The 21,002-nt window shown below is 46.6% G+C and overlaps 1 protein-coding gene across 1 annotated transcript in view; it reads right to left on the bottom strand.

Annotated features, from left to right (window-relative positions):
- The window catches only part of PLXDC2 (plexin domain containing 2), a 234,891-nt gene extending 225,901 nt beyond the window's left edge, over positions 1-8,990 (bottom strand). Inside the window, exon 1 of the mRNA XM_035130307.2 lies at positions 7,550-8,990. Within this exon, the coding sequence (XP_034986198.2) occupies positions 7,550-7,664 (115 nt within the window). The 5' untranslated portion in view covers positions 7,665-8,990. The remainder of the gene's footprint in view (positions 1-7,549) is intronic.
- Between the last annotated feature and the right edge of the window lie 12,012 nt (positions 8,991-21,002).

The following is a 21,002-nucleotide window of genomic DNA, read 5'->3' as shown; positions in this document are numbered from 1 at the left end:
TTTGGTGGCCCAACTTCCACCTCTCTCAGTTCCTGCAGCTGCCAAGGCCAAAGCATCCATGATAAACCTTAACATGGAAAATCTTATAAATTGAATAGCTTGGCAAAGCAGGCTAATAATGCTCAAGTGCACAGAGGGGATCGCAAAGTAGCTGCAGGCTAAATTTATTCACACAGTTTTCACAACCAGATCCTGGTTAATAATGGTAACAGTTCACAGCTTGATCTACAAGGAAGATTCATTTTGTGTTACAAACACAACACAGAAAGGCTAATAACAGCAAAAGCTGAAGAAGAACAAATTCTGTCTCTCTGAAGAAGAAAAACTACAGAAAACCATGGCACAGTTATATAAGGAGCAAACTATATGATATATGGTAAAGGTAAAGGGACCCCTGACCATGAGGTCCAGTCGTGACTGACTCTGGGGTTGCGCGCTCATCTCGCATTATTGGCCGAGGGAGCCGGCGTATAGCTTCCAGGTCATGTGGCCAGCATGACAAAGCCGCTTCTGGCAAACCAGAGCAGCACATGGAAACGCCGTTTACCTTCCCGCTATAGCGGTTCCTATTTATCTACTTGCATTTTGATGTGCTTTCGAACTGCTAGGTTGGCAGGAGCTGGGACTGAGCAACGGGAGCTCACCCCGTCACAGGGATTCGAACCGCCGACCTTCTGATCAGCAAACCCTAGGCTCAGTGGTTTAGCCCACAGCGCCACCTGGGTCCCAGCTCCTGCCATTTTTAAATACTAGTGCATATAAAAATGCCCCGATTTTTTTTTTGAGGGGGGTTATTCAGGTGATTTGAGAGGAGTGGGATTTAAAGCAGAGTGCAGAGGTGAAAGAGGGTGCTTAACCATTGTCCCTCGCGGTTAGCATATTTGCAAAGCTGAGCAGGGTTCGGTCTGGTTTCAAATTGAAAGGGAGACCCGTGTGTTGAGATTCCTGCATTGCAGGGGGTTGGACTAGATCATTATTGGGGTTCCTTACAACTCTGCAATTCTATGATTCTATTCAAAATCGCTAGCAGCAATGATCATGTAACACAGATCCATAGTTTTGTGCTACATGGACAAGCTATAGCAACCCCAGCCAAAGTGTTGGGCTCGCACACTTCCCCTCCTGTTTCAAAGAATGATGACCTGTTTCACATGAACAAAGAATCCTGGACAACCAGGGGTTATGAAGCTGACTTCTTTAACTAACCGGAATCCATTGCAAGCCAGGACCTCTGGATCATACAACACTAAAACTCAGCATGCCTAATCTCCACCGGAGAAGAAGCACACCATCCGGACTCACTGCTTGGGTTCCTTGTGCGTTGCCCACATAGTGTGCAACCTCACTTTAGTGTTACGTGGAAATGCAGTCACAAACAAAGTAAGGAAATTGCGGGGGGAGGGGGGGGCTTATGTTGCTCTGGTGTCACAAAACCTCCACAGACTCTCTGACATTTCAGGCATAAAATTGTGTGATATCAGAGCAACATACCCCATGGTTTGGAGAGTGTTAATCTCAACCAACCGAAGCCAGAGTCCTGACCCTGCAATTTACAGGATTTTACTAGAGAGCCTGGCAGCATCCAGTCAGCTTGCTTCTACGGTACCATCACGACTCCACCCCCACCCCCAATTTCTTTCAATTGTTCCTGGCGCAATTACAAAGCTTCTGTTTTCCAAACCAAATTTGAATGCTGCATGCTGTTGACGCCTTCTTCACAAATCTACAGCCACATGAAAACAGCCCAAATAATATCCAAAATGGCATGGGGGAAGGGTCAAAAAACAGGATATATAGATTTGAGAGATTAGTCTGTGTTTATAATGCCCCCCCATTCATTTTAATGGGCTTATGCTAAGCTGGATTGTGGCCAGCGTACACATTTCAAACTAAAAGTAAATTAATGGGGAACTGAATATTGAACATATGAACATGCCTTATGCAAGTCATTGGCCTGTCTGACCCAGTACTGCCTACTTCAGGAGTATGTTGGACTACAATTCCCATCATCCCTGACCATTGGACATGCTGGCTAGGGTTGATGGGAGCTAGAGTCCAACAACACCTGGAGGTCACGGTGTTGGCTACCCCTGCCAGATTTTCTCAGAAGCAATGTGGTGCTCTCCAGTTGTTGTGGGACCAACTCCCATCAATCCCAGGCAACAGGGTCAAAGATCAGAATTGTAGTCCAGCAACATCTGAAATATATCACATTGGTTACCACTGATCTAAAGCCACAAACAGAGGCTCTGCATCCTGGGTACCCTTTTAACTAAAAATATTAGCAACTGAACCTGGGACCACTTGCATGTAAAGCATGTACCTTACCACTGTGGCTTTCCCCCATTCATTCCTTGGTGAACATGCAGGTACTGTATAAATGTGCATGCCACCCTTGTTTTTGTTTAGTCGTTTAGTCGTGTCCGACTCTTCGTGACCCCATGGACCATAGCACGCCAGGCACTCCTGTCTTCCACTGCCTCCCGCAGTTTGGTCAAACTCATGTTCGTAGCTTCGAGAACACTGTCCAACCATCTTGTCTTCTGTCGTCCGTCACCCTTAAGATTACATTTTTCCGGATGGAAAAACCCATGTGCTTCTGTGGAAGGCAGAACCCACTATTTGTAAAGCCTTGCTCCTGGCATATCGCCCTGCTGTTCAGGTGTTATTGAATCACAATGTTACATTGTGCAGTGATATGCTGGCTGGCACAACATTTAGAGTTGCAGGGGTCTAGAGAGACAATCCTGCACTGCTGGAGAAAATACAAGATTTGACATTGATTTCTGTGGGAATAGCGGCTCCATCCTGATATGCAATCAAGAAGCAGTCTAAACCTTTGCTGCTTAAATATTTTTTACTTAACCTATTAAGGCCCACAGTATGAAGAAATCAATAGCGCTTAAATGAATAAGTATCAGTGGTATTAGTAAGTCAGTCTGTGCCGCTATGGTGGTAGATATTATTAAACTTATTACATTTACAATTATAAGAGCTAAATGACCATATCTGATGCAGAATAACTGTGTTCTCTTAAACTGATTGATTGGTTATAATCACTGATCAGCCACCATAGGAAAAGCATTATTAAGTTATCAAGTGCTGAAGCTGGGATGGGAAACCTGTGATTCTCCATATGTTGTTGGACTCCAGTTTCCATCACCCCTGACCATTAGCCATGCTGGCTGGGGCTGATGGGAGCTGGAGTCCAATAACATCTGTTCCGTCATAGATGCTGCCACAGATGCCCCATTAAGTGCTAAAACTCTCACTTAATGATCATCACCACCCACTTCAGTTCATCATATTATCATATGGATGTGACTTCTACATTTTCTCCTTAGCCTCGCCTAGTATATTAGCACTCAGCATAGTGACTTGTCATTTAGCAATTCCCAAGTTTACCTGTCAACCTCTTTCTCCCTCCCCTAGGCCTCCTAAGGTATCTTTGGGCTGCCAAATCTGGCACAGGGCCACCAAGGTTTTTCAGGCTCATTAGTCTGCTTTTTACAGGTGTCAATTACTCCATAGCATCTACTCACCTAGCAAATGGGAATTCTTGCCTGGTTATATCTTACATATCGTTAGTTCCCAGAGCTTTGTCTGATATTAATTTGTTAAAGGGGCAGTAACAGGAAAGACTGTGATGAAGGAATCTGACACAGGGAGACACATGTGTTGATTCCTTATTCTCTGTGGCCTTCCAGCCAAATGCTCTGATTTTAAAGGCAGCTGCCTTATACATGTCAGACTATCTGTCCATATAGCCTAGTGGTATCTACTCTGACTGGCAGCTGCTCTTCAAACTGCTCTCCAACAGAGAGAGGTTTTCTGATGTGAACTCAGTGTGGCGTTGGAAGGGAAAGAGATTACAGTGAAAGACACATAGACGATGCCACAGGTGGCAAGACACTGGTCAGAGGAGAGATGGCTTTAAATCCCAGGAAATGGATTTACCAGGTGGCCTTGCCCAGCTCACTAACCTCCAGCCTCTGTAACCTCCGTACTGGAAATATCAATGGCAACCATCCTTCATAGGTATTCATGTGTTTTTAAATTTTCATTTATGAATCTCTTCCCATAAAGTATCAATAATCAAACATAAATATAATTTCTAAGCCAATACAAATAAAGAGTGAGATGCAATTCTCCACTTCAAAGACTTATTGGAAGCATAGCTGCCAAGTTATCCCTTTTTTAAGGGAAATTCCCTTATGCTGAATAGGCTTCCTCGTGAGAAAAGGGAAAACTTGGCAGCTATGCTTGGAAGAGGAAGGTCTTCAACAGGAGAGAGTGCCGATGGTTAGGTCCTGCCACACTAAAACATGTTTAACCGACTTCCAATGTGATGGTTAACAGACTTCCTGAAAAGATGGCATCTGCAGGAGACCCTGTGTGTGTGTGTGTGTGTGTGTGTGTGTGTGTGTGTGTGTAAGTTCATGAGGCTCCCTGGCAACCCCCATTCAGATATTGACCTGGCTGAGACCAGCTTAGTTTTAACAATGTGAAAGCATCCTCATGTGCCCACAGACCATCCTCTGGCCCCTTAGCCAGCTGTCTTTGGGCAAATATTAGCTTGCAGAAGGCAAACACTCTTAAGGAGCAAAGAGGGATTCTTCTTTAAGACAATCTGATGGAAAGCTGATATTCAGAAGCACTTTAAAATTATGTAAGCCCTAATACGCTTTAATCACTGCTTTGTACTCACAACCAAGATTGATTCCCCTCAGCCCCACTTACGGCTGCTGCGCTGTGCAACTCTTAAACAGCGCTAATAATTGTGTACAATCGAGATACGGTGGTTATTTCATATTAGCCTTAGGTAAATGAATAGGATATGTACACTCTCACAGTTTGGCCTGATTATAAGGTTCAGTATGCACTCTGTGTAGGTTAGGATGACACAGTGTAACAACTATGTATAATGATTCTTCTTAAGGTAAAACAACCTGAGCACCTAGATGTCAATGTTAACAGATGCCACATAAAAAGGCCACATAATTATAGCAGCAACAGCATCCACCATACCACCAGGAGCTCACTCACTTGGACACCCTCCAACATTGCACACAACATCACTCATCAACAGCGACAGCCTTCTGGTGTCTACACAGGATGAACCGTTCAGTCTCTACAGATAAATGGACCCACGTTTGAAATCCGAAGCAGCAATGTTGAGAAAACTCACCATTCTCCATCCCTCCTCAAAATCCTTCCAACTGGAGGCCCCAGTGCAATATGGTGGGGAAAGACCTTATTGGAAAAGTTGATTCTATTCTCATTCAGGTCTTGACCAAAACCCAGGCTTGCTATGAATAGTCACTATTCTGATATGCCACAGGCCTTCTGGAGTTTTTGGATTTCATGCCCTTTTGCTTCTACGGTGCTTTCCCTCTCTGCACACTGGTGCGCGTGTGTGCACACACTCATAGGTGCAACCTGCCAAACACATCTAACAGTGAGGGCAACTCCACAAAAACTTATGCCACCATAAATTCTTAGCTTTCAATATGCCACAATCCCCTTTGCTGCTTCCCCCCCCCCTGTGACAGACTAATGCTACAAACCTACAAACACTTCAGAGTAAGTCCCACTGAACTCAGTGAGATTTGCTGCTGAGCAAATATGCACTGGATTTGTGGAAAATAGGGGGGGCGGCATTATGCCATAGAATGCACACCACCTCCCCCAACTGCGTGAACAAACCTTAATAGCACAAAGCCTTTGATCTAGCCCTCTTGCAGACCTCTTTCCTCCCCCCCCCCAATTTCCCTACCATCTTAACAGAAGGAAATGAAAGGACAGGAAACAATATTGCTATATCTGAGAAGAATGTGAAACCTGGGTTCACTCCTTAAGGAAAAGCAACACCACCACCATTACATATTCACACCAGTCAATAAATTTTTTGTTTGCACCCTTGTAAGAACAGGAAACAGAACAGAAGGAATAGATGCTAGCTGCTACTTTGAGCAGGAACCATCTTCTCACATAAAGAAGGGCAGAAAAGAACAGATTAGCACTTAAATAAAAGTGTGGGGCTTAATAGAGGAGGGAAAAACAGAGGTTCTGGAATCCACTCTCCCCCACCATCCAATGCACAGATAAAAGAAGGCAAAGGACCACTGGTGCCTCTGTTTTTATTACATATGGAGATGGAAATGGGAGAGTCCCAATGAAATGGTAAAGCTGCTTTTTAAGTGCACAAATGTTAACACTTCACATTCTACATTCTTGATGCAAGGATATGTTTTTTTTTTCTGGCAAGGTTTCCATGTGCCTGTAGTAGCTGTATGGCAAGGAGAGGATAGAATGAATGTGGCTGCCCCAAGCACACAAGGTGGGCAAAACTTCATCAGCTAAACTTCTACTTTCATAAATAGATTAGAGGCACACAGTATTCAGCAACCCCATTCACAAGGAGAGGTCGGATTGCCCATTCTGGATAGGCAGGCTGGTTTACAGGTGAAGATGCCAAGGCACTTTCTGCTGAAACAGGAAGCAAAGGTCTGCAGCCAGGACAGGTTACCTGCTCCCTCAGAAACAGGTGGAATCCACTCAAGATTCTGTACTCCTCTTTGGAGTCTGTTGAGATTTTCCTTCACCTCACGGCAAAGTCTGCCAGCAGCTGACCCTGAGCTATGTGCCTAAGAACTCAAGCAGACAGGAATTCAACAGGTGTCTATGTCTCACCTCATTCCAGAACAGTGGCAGAAGTTGCTCCAGCTATGACATTTTTAGCGGGCATGGCAAACAGCTCTTTCATAAGAGTTTGGAGGAACCAGATTAACCCAACACATCATTAAAATCACCCAGAGAAGGTGCCCTGAAGACCTTACCATCCCACATCCCTCATCTACGGGAAGGATTCTTGACACACAAACCCATGTCTGCCCTCCACATTACACCCTTGGGGGACAATACTAAATTCCATCATTCAGGCAAGCATGGGCCAGGAGGAGGAGCAACAAGCAAGGTACGCTATGCTGTGCAAACAGTGGCAAGTGCAGTGAAGGTTATCTAATAATCCAAGGTGGGGTTCAAACCCACAACCGTGGGATTAAGAATCTGACGACCTGCCAACTGATGATAATGGATGTCAATTAGTCAGACTCTCAGTCAGGCCTGGAACATCATTTGTTCCAGAAACAATTTTTTTGGGGGGGGGGGTGGATTTTGGCCCTACAGGTGGAAACTGGTTGCAGTCACCCAGGGCAAGAAAAAGAAACTCTGCACATGCTTCAAAGCCTCCACCTAGCATAAAACTAAACCTCAGGGCTCAGAGAGATGGGTCATCTCCTCAGTAAGGCGCGATCCTCTCACGCCAAAGATATTTAACCCTACTTAGTCCTGGCAAATCTACAGTTATCACTTCGCCTGGATGAGGAAGAGCCAGCCCCCCAGTGTTGCGGTGGTCGTCCGTGCAAAACTTCAAGCGCGACGATGAACTTTGCCACTTTGCTTAACTCTGCCCACCAGCGCGCGCGCGCGCGCGTGCACACACACGAGCCCCCACACCGTCCAGGCCAGCCTCCTCTCCCTTCCTTACCGTTACTCTGCTTCGACTTCAGGGCGCCGATGAGCTGGAGCCTGTCCGCCAAGCACTGCAAAAGTAACAGCACTCCCGCCGCCGCCGCCACCTGGGCTCCCCCTAGCTTCGCCATAGCGCCTCGCGGGCTGCGCGCTCGCCGGTCCGCCTCCCGCTGGACTCTCGGTGCGCAGCTTCGGGGAGCGAAAAAAGCAGCAGCAGCAGCTCTCAGGAGGAAAGATTCGCGCGCCTCCCTCCCCCTTCCTTCCCTTTAAATCCGGGGTGGAGGAAAGTCACTTTTTATTCCGATCCGATTTCATTGAGCCGGGCAGGAGAGGCGCCGACGTATCCCGACTGTCGCCACCGCCGCCTTTTTGTTTTTCCAGCCTGCGAAGCCAAAAGGCGATCTTAGTCCAACGGCATAATAACGAGGAAAGAAGGGTGTCAAAGGGCGTGAGTGCGTTTCCCCGCGGGCGGGTGTGTGAACAAGCGAAACCGAAATCAGAGCCGACCACTAAGTACCAAAGTCGCCGAAAAGCGCGCGCGTGCGTGTGTGTGATCCCCACCAAGTAACTCGCTAACCCTGAGCCGATCTCAAAGGGAGGAGGGGCGGCCGGCTTCAGAGCCGACGGCGATCCTTTCCCAAAACAAAACAAAACAAAACCAGAGCCCTTTCTCTGGGAGTGTCCCCACCACACATGCGTTCTCCTCGCAGACCCTCCTCCCTCCCTCACAAACTCCTCCAAGCCGTGACTCCCCGCCGAGCGATCCAGTGGAGAAATCCAGGGGGCAGAGTCTTAAAATGATTTCGGAGACAAAACAAGCCCTCTCGCTCTTCCTGCGTGAGGACGGGATGGAGCGGGGACGAGGGTGGCTCTCCGAGGAGCCTGAAGGAGGCCGGGTCCAGTCGATTTCCCCCCCTCCCTCCCCGCAATTGCCTTAAGGCGATTGCTTGAGATTAGGCTTGAGTCTCTTTTTTAAAAAAAGAAAAGAAAAAAAAGGAGGCTCGTCGGCTGTCCAATTAAAAACAAAGCCAAAGAAAGGGTAAGAGCAGGCGAAGGGGCTGGAAGAAAGCGCCTCCGAAGCGCCCGCCGAGATGGAACTTGGTCGGAGCCACGCCGAGGTGATTTCTCGCTCGCTGCTCACGAGGGAGAGGGCGAAGCAACGCCCGGGCAGATGCTGGATGCGAAATAGTTTGGCTGCTTGGCCGCCGGGGGAGTCGGGAGCGGCGCGCTCGCTCGCTTCCCTTTCGCCAGGCACCCGGTGCCTCGCACTTGGGCAATGGGGCTCGCCTCGATCAAGGCGCAGCAGCCGCCGCAGCAGCCCCGCTCCCCCCTCCTCCTTCCTCTGCCGGAAGCCAGCTGCCCCGGCCGATGCTCTTCCCCGGAGGAAGACGAGAGACCAGCAGGAGCAGGGAAAGGCCGGGCTGGTGGAACTAGAGAGAGCTCGCCGCCGCCGCCGCCGCGCCTCCTGCTGCTGCCTCGCGCTCCTCCTCGCAGCCGGCAGCGCTGCCTGGCAGCCGATGGGCGCCTCCGCGCGACTCTGCCTCGCTGGGTTTGGTCTCCCAGCAGAGACGGGTCACATGCGCCCCTCCCTCCCTCCCTCCCTCAGCCTGCGCGGAGGGGGAGAGAGAGAGGCATCGCTCCTGCGCGGCGCGAGAGGGAGCAGCCGGAGGGCTCCCCAAAACAAGCGCCTGGGACCGGAGGGGAAATCCTATCCGAGGAGGATTGGGCGCAGCCGAGAGAAGCCTTTCGAGGAGCTGCAGTGTCCCCAGGAAACCCCCGTCCCAGCTATGCCTGCCTGCCGTGGGGCTCGTATCGCCATTTAAAGCGCGCGGGAAACTAGAAATGTAGGAACTTTGGGTTTTCCTCAGGCTGAATTCCGAGCCTTTTCACAATCTGGTGGCGGGAAAGAGGGGAATCTCAGCTGCGAGGGAGGAAATACAGTACAGTACTGTAAAAGGATCTGCCCGCCCGCCCGCCTTTCCTATGGCCAGGCTACAGAGCTGCTGTTTGCAGCCCAGTCTGAAGGGCTTTTCTCAGGCACCCCCCTCCTTCCAAACCTGCTTCGCCATGGGACGTGCCTATAACTCGTGATTCTGATGTCCCAACGCTCCCACGGAGCACATTTCATTCAGGCAGAGGAGGGGGTCCTTGGCCAACTGCCAACAGGCAGAAAGTAGTACTGTCCAACAATGCGATTATCCACACAAACAAACACACACACACACATCTGATCCATGGATTAACATCAAAATCCTTGCATTAAAGCTCACTCCTAAGGAACCAGTGGGTCATTAGGCTGTCAGATGCACTTTGAACAAAGAAATGTTCAAAGGGAAAGCTGCTTTTAATAACGCCCCCCCCTGCTGTTTTTTGCAGGTACTATTGGTCTGGGTCTCATCCAGCATCTTTTCAGTACACCCAGTTAGGATTCAGCAGTCCAGTTGTACACTCTTGGGTATTCAGCATTAGCTTAAGGTGTGCAATAGCATCCAAAGTCGCTCTTGGAATGCTCTCACTACCTGTCTTAATCACACCCTCCAGGTGTTTACTTGTGTAACATGCCGTACCATATCTTGCAAAGAAGTACTTCAGAGAGGGCCAAATTGTCATCCTCAGACTTGGTTGATGACATAGCTGCCAAGTTATCCCTTTTTTTCAGGGATTTTCCATTATGCTGAATAGGCTTCCTCGCGAGAAAAGGGAAAACTTGGCAGCTATGGTTGATGATATCTTAGTTGACCCTCAGGGCTCATTCCTGAGGTTGAGCTGCAACATGGAAGCCATAGGAAATGTTTCAATGTGGTTATTCAACCAGTGGCGGACTTTGGGCTTTACCAGCACCCTGAGTGACACCAACATTCAGGCCACCCTCCCCACCTCTCACACTCCATTTGGGCAGCCCCTCCAGGGTACCACTCCCTGCGTCTGCACAGGCCACACTGCTCTAAAATTGCCTGTATATTCAACCACACCACAGTAACTAGATGAGAATGAAGAGACCCTCGGCGGTTAACCATCGACCCTGTTCCTCCGAAAATAAGACATAGCCATAAAATAAGCCGTAGCAGGATTTTTAAGCATTCAAGGAATATAAGCCATAGTGATAGGTGCAGCAGCAATGCCGGCCACGGCAGGAGAAGGAGGAAAAAATAAGACATCCCCTAAAAATAAGCCATAGTGTTTTTTTTTTTTTGAGGAAAAATAAATATAAGACGGTGTCTTATTTTTCGGAGAAACGTGGTATAATGATGACACCAGATGACTGACAGGTAGGTGGAGCTGCTCACCTATCAAAGTTGACCCCTGAGGGTAGGAAGAGAGTCTGATTCAGCAGTTTGTTCCCAGCAAGAAACTATAAGCAGAGAGTTCAATTGCACACTCTGCAAGGATCTGTTTCATGATGGCAAAACAGCACCCAAAAGGATTTGCTCATCAGCAGATGAGCAGAGGGTTCAGCCCTGCTCTCTGCAGCACCCAGCAGGGTTGAAACCTGGCACACACACCCATCAAGTGATGGGCTGGTCTTCAGAAGATTGACAGGTGATCCAATGTGGACCCTCCGGTGGTGCAAGATTGGCCTGTGGGCCAGAGGTTCCCCGCTCCTGCACTAGATGTGGAATCGATGTATTGCACATCTGTATTCCTGCCTATGTTGTCAGGGGGATCCAACAGGGAGCATCTCTTGCACGCAACAGCTGCTGCATGGCATCTCTGCTATACAGTGCTATACACGACTCCCATGTGTTAGCTGTAATGTAAAAATCAGCCATCAGTTCACTGTTGCATACCAATACCATGGCATCCTATTCACTTGTATGCTTTTGAGAATATCATCCTTAGTAATTAACAAGACCATTCACCTTTCAAATTGTAATTATATAAATAGGGCTGCAGTGCTTCAAACGTAACAGCTAAATACAGTCGTACATTAGCCCAGAAGGGTAAGCAGCAAATCAGATTTTATCTAAGCAAGATGTTTAAAGTTGCATCAATCTTATAATTAATTGTTTTACCCTTTCATGCTTTGGCATTCTGGCGCACTGAAGCAGAACTCTTAGCCTCTGTTGTTCCTTGATCTCTCTGGTTATTCACTGTGAAACACAAGATGGGTTTTTGTTTACAGGTTTGGATTTTTATCCGAAAGGATTTAAATTGATTTAAATTGGCAGAGTGGGGAGAACAAACTAAAAAATAAAAATTTAATATAACCAGAGCACGCCTCTGATATGCCAGACTCAAATGTACACACAGAGATGTGGCTCCATGAATTAAAACAATCAAGGCAGCTTGCAAGAACAAGAAATACACAATATAAAACCTTAAGAGCCCTGGCATTCAATGCCCCCAAGTAAGAAATGTGCACACAGATATGAATACTGACCATACCATCTGAGTTATCGGTGAGAAACATGGGGACAGCATCTGTCTGAAGGGATCCTATATAAGAATAGATGTCTGCATGGTGATGGAAACTGAATTGGAGGTTCTGAACCCATGGAAGAAATCCTAAATGTTGAGGGAGTGGAGAGGCATTTTATTCAATTCACATTTAACGGCGAAGCTACCTAATCTGTACTCTCCAAAACAATGCAAGAACCAAAGCGTAGTCATCCTTTGAAATTTGCACTTCTCCATATTTTGTACAATGCAAAGTAATGTGTAGAAAAATACATACATGAGGGTAAAGTGAGCATAAAAATGCATTATATTAGTGAAAATAATTTACCAAAATGCATTATATAACTGGGAAAGTGCTTTGCAAAAATGTGCATATTGAGCAAAACTGCATGCAAACATGCATACTGTATTAGGAGAAATTTGCACCAAAATGCTAATGAATTTTTATGAGGACTTAAAAAAAAAAAATTAAAATTTTTGAACTGAATTTAAGGCCTCAGAGGATGGTCACAGGGTCTGGATAGGTTCCTATGGAGAAAGGCACTCCTTGAGGTATTCCTGTCATGAGCCATTTAGGGCTTTATAGATTAAAAAAAACAACAGCACTTTGAATTGGGCCCAGAAACTAATTGGCAGCCAGTGCAGTTGGGCCAGGATCAGTGTATTATGCTCAAACCGTCTTGCCCCTGTGTGCAAACTGGCTGCTGAATTCTGCACCAGCTGAAGTTAAGGTAAGCAGTTCTGCCCCACCAACTGCTACTGAATATCCCCTGTGGGTATACTGTGGGTACTTAACACCTGAATAGGGCTAAGTTAAAAGATAAACAAAGACCAAGAGACCAGTGGCGAGCCTGCATGGTCTGGCACCAGGGGCGTAGAGCATGGCGCCCAACGCGGTGGGGGGTGCGCAGCGTGTGTCTGGGGTGGCGGCCGTGATGGTACCCCCTCCCCAATGGTGCCTGGAGCGATGCGCTCCCCCCCCATTCCTCCGCCAGTGCAAGAGACAGCAGATAAAAGCCCAAGGAGTGTAAAAAACATATTCCAAGCTGCAAAAACAAATCAAAACACTAATAAACATCATATGTAGCAGGAAGGTTTGGTTATGTTTTTGGTAAATGCTGGGTTTCTGCTAAGGTTCCAGCAGAATGAACTTCACAAATTCTTTGCAACATGCTCATCTTCCATGCCCTCCCTTGTAATGCTTCATACAGTTACCTGCTTACTATTACAAAGCCAACAACTCAGGAGTCCATTTAACATCTTTTCATTTTCAAATGTTGTGCATATGACTTTGAAAATAGTGACTCGTATCACTATTAAACAATCCACTACCGTTTATTGAGATGTACATGCTTTCTCTTGTTGCAATACATAAAGCAGAGCATGCAGTGTTGATTTTGCCATTGGAGAGAGAAGAAATTGTCAAGTGTCTTGAGATCCCCCAAAGTCTTTCAGTTTCTTCATTCTCTTGCTAGTAGATACGGAGGAAGATGGCAGCTGTTACGCTTCTTGAAGCCTGTTTGGTCTGTTAATGCAACATTAGCAGATTTATCTTTTTGGAAGTGAAATTCTTGAAGTGGGAAGTAATTGGTTTGATACGTTTGAAGAACACCTGCTGGGATAATTACCCATCTATCTCACACTGAGGATGAGAAGATGAATGAAATAAGAATCGCAAAAGCTTTATTGGCGCAGTGTAAGATCAGGGATATTTGATGTTAAGGAATGAGTTCAATGTCTGTTTCAGAAATTAAGAGCCCACCTTCCGAAGTTGCCAAAGGGTTTCCATCCATAAAAGGCATACAGTGGTACCTCTGGTTACGAACTTAATTCGTTCCGGAGGTCTGTTCTTAACCTGAGGTACCACTTTAGCTAATGGGGCCTCCTGCTGCTGCCATGCCACCGTCGTGTGATTTCTGTTCTCATCCTGGGGCAAAGTTATTTACCCGAAATACTGCTTCCGGGTTAGCAGAGTCTGTAACCCAAAGTAAAATAAAAAAATTCCTTCAGTAGCACCTTAAAGACCAACTAAGTTTATATTTTGGTATGAGCTTTCGTGTGCATGCACACTTCTTCAGATACACTACCTGTAACTGTAACCCAAAGTGTTTGTAATAATAATAATAATAATTTATTATTTATACCCCACCCATCTGGCTGGGTTTCCCCAGCCACTCTGGGCGGCTTCCAACAGAAGAATAAAATAATCGATTAAAGATTAAAAGCCTCTCTAAACAGGGCTGCCTTCAGATGTCTTCTAAAAATCTGGTAGCTGTTTTTCTCTTTGACATCTGATGGGAGGGCATTCCAGGACATTACACAGGGCGGGTGCCACTACCGAGAAGGCCCTCTGCCTGGTTCCCTGCAACTTGGCTTCTCGCAACAAGGGAACCGCCAGAAGGCCCTCAGCACTGGACCTCAGTGTCCGGGCAGAACGATGGGGGTGGAGACGCTCCTTCAGGTATACTGGACCGAGGCCATTTAGGACTTTAAAGGTCCGCACCAACACTTTGAATTGTGCTCAGAAACGTACTGGGAAACCCAAGGTGTTTGTAACCCAAGGTACCACTGTATTTACCACCAGAGATTCAACTGCACATGTTGTCAGTCTTCCAGGGAACACAGGATTAGGAAGGACTGAAGCGCTTTGGCCTTCCCATGCATTCTTATTCTTTGAAAATAGAACACAGACATGGATGGCACTGTGGTCTAAACCAATGAGCCTCTTGGGCTTGCTTATCAGAAGGTCGCCAGTTTGAATCCGCACGATGGGGTGAGCTCCCGTTGCTCTGTCCCAGCTCCTGCCTACCTAGCAGTTCGAAAGCACGTCAAAGTGCAAGTAGATAAATAGGTACTGCTGTGGTGGGAAGGCATTTCCATGTGCTCTGGTTTCAGTCACAGCGTTCCATTGCGCCAGAAGCCAGAATGATACCGTAAATGTCAGCACATATGGAGAGGAAGGAATAAAATAGGAGATGGGAAGATAAAAGAGGGTATACAAGTACCAGGGTTAAGGGGCAGAGGTTATAAAAGGTCTGGCTTCCTTCTAAAGGCCTTAAAAGTCTCAGGCAATACAGTAACTTCCACAGCTGTTTATGATAACCGTCTTCAGGACCATAACACTGGTCAAGTTCCAAGCAGACAGAGACTGCTTAGGCCTGTAATTTTATGGTCAGCTTTAGGGAGCATTAAGATTACTTTGGTTTAATGTTCTGACATCTTCTATGTGTGTAACTCTCAATTCCTGGGTAAAACTCCCATTGAGGTATTATTATTTCCTTGCATCTAGTATATATGTTTGTTTAAGAACTGTAAGCTACATAACTCTATAGTTTGGTCCTGAAACTTACATTAAACAGCTGATGCATGCATTTGCTTTCCAAAATATGCATCAGGGCCAACACACACATGTGTGTGATTACTTATGCATGCTTTAAAAAAACCAAAAGTAAGAATTTTCATGTCACAAAATAATAATATGACAATTGGCCCCCAAATATGGACCCAGGTTCAAATTCCTTCTTAACTGTGGCCTTGCTGGGTGGACTTGTGTCTTGTGTCTCAACCTCAGTTTGCCACCTATAAAATGGACCTAGGGTCACAAACATGGTAAGGTGACAAAAAACCCCAAGATCAAACAAAATAACTTCTTAGTGAACAAAACTGTAATTGCCAGTTGTTTTCCTAAATGTTTGAATAAAACACTCTTATGATTGGTGTTTTGAAGAATGTGCTTGCTATCTTCCTCCTCTGCATTTCCCCAAATATAACAAACAGCATCCAGGCTATGCTAAGTCAAATACCCTAGGGATAAATTCCTACCAATTAAGAACTGGGCTCAAATTCTTCCAACATTGCTCTCACCCTTCATTGCTTCTTGCTTTCCCTGTTAACACCATCAATCACTAGGAGGGAGGAGTGGAGAAATCCTTGCCTCAGGTTCTTGCACTGCACTGCGCACTGCTAACTTCACTGTCTCTCCAAGTGTCCAGCGGAATTTCTATTTGCTGTGTCATCCTGCATCTTGACAACTTAACTTTCTCTGGAAGCTATCCCCTGTTTTACTGTCATTCCACCTTTATTTCTTCCCACCACAATAAACTACCATAGATTATAGCTTTGCAAACCGTTCTTGACATATAAACATCCATTGCAGGGGTGAGTTGTTCTCCCAGCATTCAACCATTCTCGAAATGTAGCAGCCACCAGTAGTACAGTGGTACCTCGGTTTATGAACACAATTGGTTCCGGAAGTCTGTTCATAAACTGAAGCGTTCATAAACTGAAGCGAACTTTCCCATTGAAAGTAATGGAAAGTGGATTAATCTGTTCTGGACAGTCCGCGGAGTACTTAAACTGAAGTGTTCATAAACTGAAGCAAACTTTCCCATTGAAAGTAATGGAAAGTGGATTAATCCGTTCCAGACGGGTCTGCGGAGTACTTAAACTGAAGCGTTCATAAACTGAAGCATGGGTGTAATTGGTTCCGGAAGTCTGTTCATAAACTGAAGTGTTCATAAACTGAAGCGAACTTTCCCATTGAAAGTAATGGAAAATGAATTAATCCGTTCCAGATGGGTCCGCGGTGTTCATAAACCGAAAATTCATAAACCGAGGTGTTCATAAACCGAGGTTCCACTGTATATGGGGCAAAACCAGCCAGGGGTAGGGAAACTATGTGGCCCTCCAGAACACTCTCTCTCTCTCTCTCTCTCTCTCTCTCTCTCTCTCTCTCTCTCTCTCTCTCTCTCTGGCCCTTGGAGCACTCCCCAGACCACACCCCTCACCAGCCATACTCCATACCCTCTTGAAGTGTTTTTCTCTGGCTGGAATGTGTCCTCGTTCTCTGATATTGCCTCTTGGTTGCCTGAATGGAAGATAGAGAGGCGTGTGAATGTATGGAGAAACCAGAGGCAACAACAACAATAAAAATCACATTAGTTGCTCTGTTCGCTTTTATTGCTGGCATTATGTCCCCCACAGAAGGTTGTGCAGAAGGTAAATGAATCCCTTAGCCTGAAAAAGGTCCTCCACCTCTGCTTTAAGGAGTGGGAAGCAAGAGTGAGGCCGGGGGAGCAGCATGCAAGTCGGCAGTGGGCACTGGAGAATGCAAGCACACAACTGGATCAATCACCCCAGGACACATGCATACTGCGTGTTCCACCTCAGCTACGGGCTTGCACACTGCTGGCTGCAGTGGCGGAGGAAGCCGCTCGGGCGCCTGGGGTGGCACACCCAGGGGCTGGACGCACCACCCATAGGGGCGGAAAGCTCCGCAGGGCCTCCGGAGTCTGCCTGCCTCCTCCCACTCAGCCACCCTACAGCTGGTGGGGGGAGGCAGCGGGCAGACCGTTTGGGCAGCGGGGAGCCTGTACGCGCCCAAGCCACTGCATCTCTCCCAGGAGAGATGAATGGCTCGGCTCGCTGAAGGCCCTGCAGTGAGTGCTGCCCAGCATTTTGTCACCCCCCCCTCAGTGGTGACACCCAGTGCGCCCCACACCTACAGCACCCCGCTTCCTCTGCCCTTGGCTGGCTGTGACTCCCCCTGCCTCCAGGTGCCTAAAAGGTATGGGCAGGAATTCTGCTCCCCTTCTGATGACCACGAAGCAAACCACTTCACCAGCCACTGTTGGGCAGCTGCTCTTTCTGCCTGCGGGGAAAATCCTATGGCATGATTCTGTATGACTCAGAACTCCTTGCATTGCCTGAAGAGATCATTCCCCTGCCCCCTCCTTTAACAGTTGCTTAGAGGGAGGGCAACCTCTGAAAGGTACAAGCCATGGTAGCCATGAGAAGTGAGTTAGCTTGCAGGACATTTCCACATGTTTTTGTTTTGTTTAGCATGAACCCTTGGGGGGGGGGTTCAGCTTCAAGTGGGCAAACTGGCCTTGATGCCAGTTCTCAACCTTCCCCAAACTCCGTTATCGGCGTTGTAGTAGGCCAGCTGCTGGTTACAATCCGCTTCATTGCAGCACTGGCTGCAAAGGCTAACAAGGTCAGGCACTTTATCAACAGTGCCATCACCATCACGTTAGCTAGAACATCTCATGAAGGTCAGAGGCAGTGTGAATGAATGTTTGATATTATACACACTCTCTTCTCCTGCTGGTCAAGGGAACTCACTGAGGCTGTTTTGCCCAGGGTTCTCCAAAACCCTAGTGTTTGCATTGCATACATAAAATGTCATAAAATGTAGGCAGCTCCTAATTCCAAGAGGCACCTATTTCATTTTGGCTTTCTGGTGGTCCTTACCTGCCTTATTGGTCCAGCTCAGTAGGCTCCATCCTGACTTGTAGCAGCAAGTGGCTTTCTGCCCAGAAATACCAGGATTCAAACCCCAAACGTGTGCCCATGAGATGGCCAAATCAGTTCTTCATTTTTCTAATCCTAAATTCAGTTTGCTACAATTCTGCATTTTTTATATATTTTTTAAAAAAGAATTTCTCATTAAAATTGGTCAAGTATTTGTATGTGCTTTTGCCTCAGATATTGCAGGTTCTCCATCATGGAGAGCACGATTTGCGGTGGGGGCTAGCAAACCACGCCTGTGACAAAGGTGGGGGCATGAGTGGCCACCGTTTACTTGGTTATGGGCTGTTGTTGGGCATAATCGTATGTATCAATTTAGTAAGTCAAGCCCCTGGGGTATAAATACTTAAATGCTTGGTTTTTTCCTTCTCTTTGGCTGCGTTTCTGATCCCCACCCTCCCTCCGCTGTTTTTTAGGCCTCTGTGTTGACATTGCTATGATTTTTTTTGGGTCGCCTGTATTCAGGGGCCGGTAGGAATTTTTCCCATTTGGCTGATTGGCTGGTGCCATTTGGGTTTTCACCTACTGCATAGCAAATAGTCACAACTTGTAAGGTTGGCGGTTAGGCATTGGTTATTTTGGTTGTATTAAAGGGTCTTATTGATTGAGTTGGCCCCAAGTTTATGCCTGCGTGGTTGGGGAAATCCTGGTCAGGAATACAGGGGCTCTATGCTGTGTCCGTAACCCCAAGGTAGGGGGCCAGGATGGCATATTGATGCCTCTGGGAGCCTGAAGGGAGAGGGGAGAGTTCTGTGCACCCGGGTCCCTGTCTCTCCCTGTTGGATTTCCCCGAGTTGACAAGGCAAGTTATTATTATTATCATTTCTGTCCTTAGGTGACAGTTGAGAACCAATGCCTACGCAACCACTCACATTGTTTTGGATTTAATAAAGTTGTGGCCAAATTCATGCCAAAAACCATTAAACTTAAATATTGTCTACGTTGTGATTTATTTAGGGGTGGTTTGGGGACCTCCACACACAAGTGTTTTTGCAAGCAATTTCCCACTAATATAATCAATCTTTATATGTTATTTTCACTATTAGATGCAGTCTATGCACACTTTCCATCCACGTACACATTTTTGGTTTGAAGGAGAGCTATGTTTTGGTTTGATATTCTTTCAGCAAGTGCGGATTTGGTAGGCTGGTATTACAATGTGAACTGGATTGGATTTTTCTCCCATTTCTAGCTAAGCTTGTCCCAGTTTTTTTTGTTTTTTTTTACTGAGACTTATGTGGGGTGCCCCTACAAAAACCTCAATTGTTGGCATTATCTGATTGCAGCCACAAGTTCCCAGAAAACAGAGAACCATCTGACAAAACTGAGAGGTGCATTCGTTTTTCCAGGCGAGAGACTAGTGACCTGCCTCCTGCTTGAAACCACGGTATGTCTGCTGCTGCTCATTACAAGAAATGCCAGTCACAAAGCAGATAGAAATGCCAGCATTTTCATCTGCAGTCGGATTCCTGGGTTTCAATGAACCCAGAGTGGCAGCTGCTTTCTCACTACGCAAGGTCTGTGCCCCTGTGGAAATAACTACAATTCAGATGGTGTTCTTTCTGCAGGAAAGTGCCGTTTGGGAAACCTGGGCCACCGAGGAATGTGGATTCTGATGGTGGAATAGGTTTGCTTGTGGTAGCTCCAAAGAAGGGTGCTGCCAGACAGGGACTTACTTTGCAAGGTTGTTGCAAATGGCTCATAGGGTTGGGCTTGTTTTTTCCTTTCTTTTTTTAACTTACTGGATTTTTTTCTGGAAAGGGTACATGTGGATCAAACAAGGACAGTGGAATATGGGCTGGCATTTTGATGCAAACAATCTCAAGTGGATGCACAAGGAGTACCAATCCCATAATAAGCACTTGTATGGAAGCACCCAAGAAGATTCCACCACATCAGGCATGGACACATACACCAGGTCTTAATGTGTGTCTGGTAAGTTAATTTTAAAATGGAATTAGTTCCAGTTCACATCTTCCAAAAAGTAACCAATTCAATTCCCAATGGTCCTTGGCATTCCCTCCCCCCCACCCTTCAGAATTTTACAAGCTGCTCTGCTAAAGTATAAATTATACTTAAGACAACTAAGAAAACACCAACATACTTTATCAATCAAAGAGCTAAGATTTCAGGCCAATTCATGAGTGGTCATGTATATAGAACCATAGAATCACAGAGTCGGAGGGGGCCACAACGGTCATTTATTCCAACCCTCTACAATGCAGGAATGATTTGCCCAACATGGGGCTAAAACCTGCAACTCTGGGATCAAGAGTCCCATGCATCTATATATATATAAATGTGCACTATCTTCTCCAAGAGGAGTCCCTCAAATCAGCTTATAAAATATTAAAAGAAACACAACAACAACTGTGAGGGACAAGGGATACAGGGAAGTCCCTCCCATCGTAAGTTCCAGCCCATCCCCAAGCGCTGGAGAGAGTAGGGAGAGCTCTGCCTCTAGCGGAGAGTCAGGAAGTGGTGTCCGAGGCTCAGGCAAGGTTGCGGAGCCCATGCCCCAGGTGGGACAGGAAGATGGGAGCACGGGGGGAAGGCCAATCCCCCCAACTCCGGAATTGCGACGCAAACGTAGGGGGAAGAGGTTGGGTCTCCCAAAGCTTCTTTGCTGGAAGAAAACGCGCCAATCGCCATTCGGAGGTTCTGACACCTCACCTTAAGCATGTATATAGATCGTTCTGACCACTGTAAATAATCAGCACTTAATAAAAGCCTAAAAAGACTATGCTGGAGTCGTTACTCTA

This window comes from Zootoca vivipara, chromosome 12, assembly GCF_963506605.1.
Source record: "Zootoca vivipara chromosome 12, rZooViv1.1, whole genome shotgun sequence".
NCBI classification, from domain to species: Eukaryota; Metazoa; Chordata; class Lepidosauria; order Squamata; family Lacertidae; genus Zootoca; species Zootoca vivipara.
This window is presented reverse-complemented; position numbering and strand designations above follow the sequence as displayed.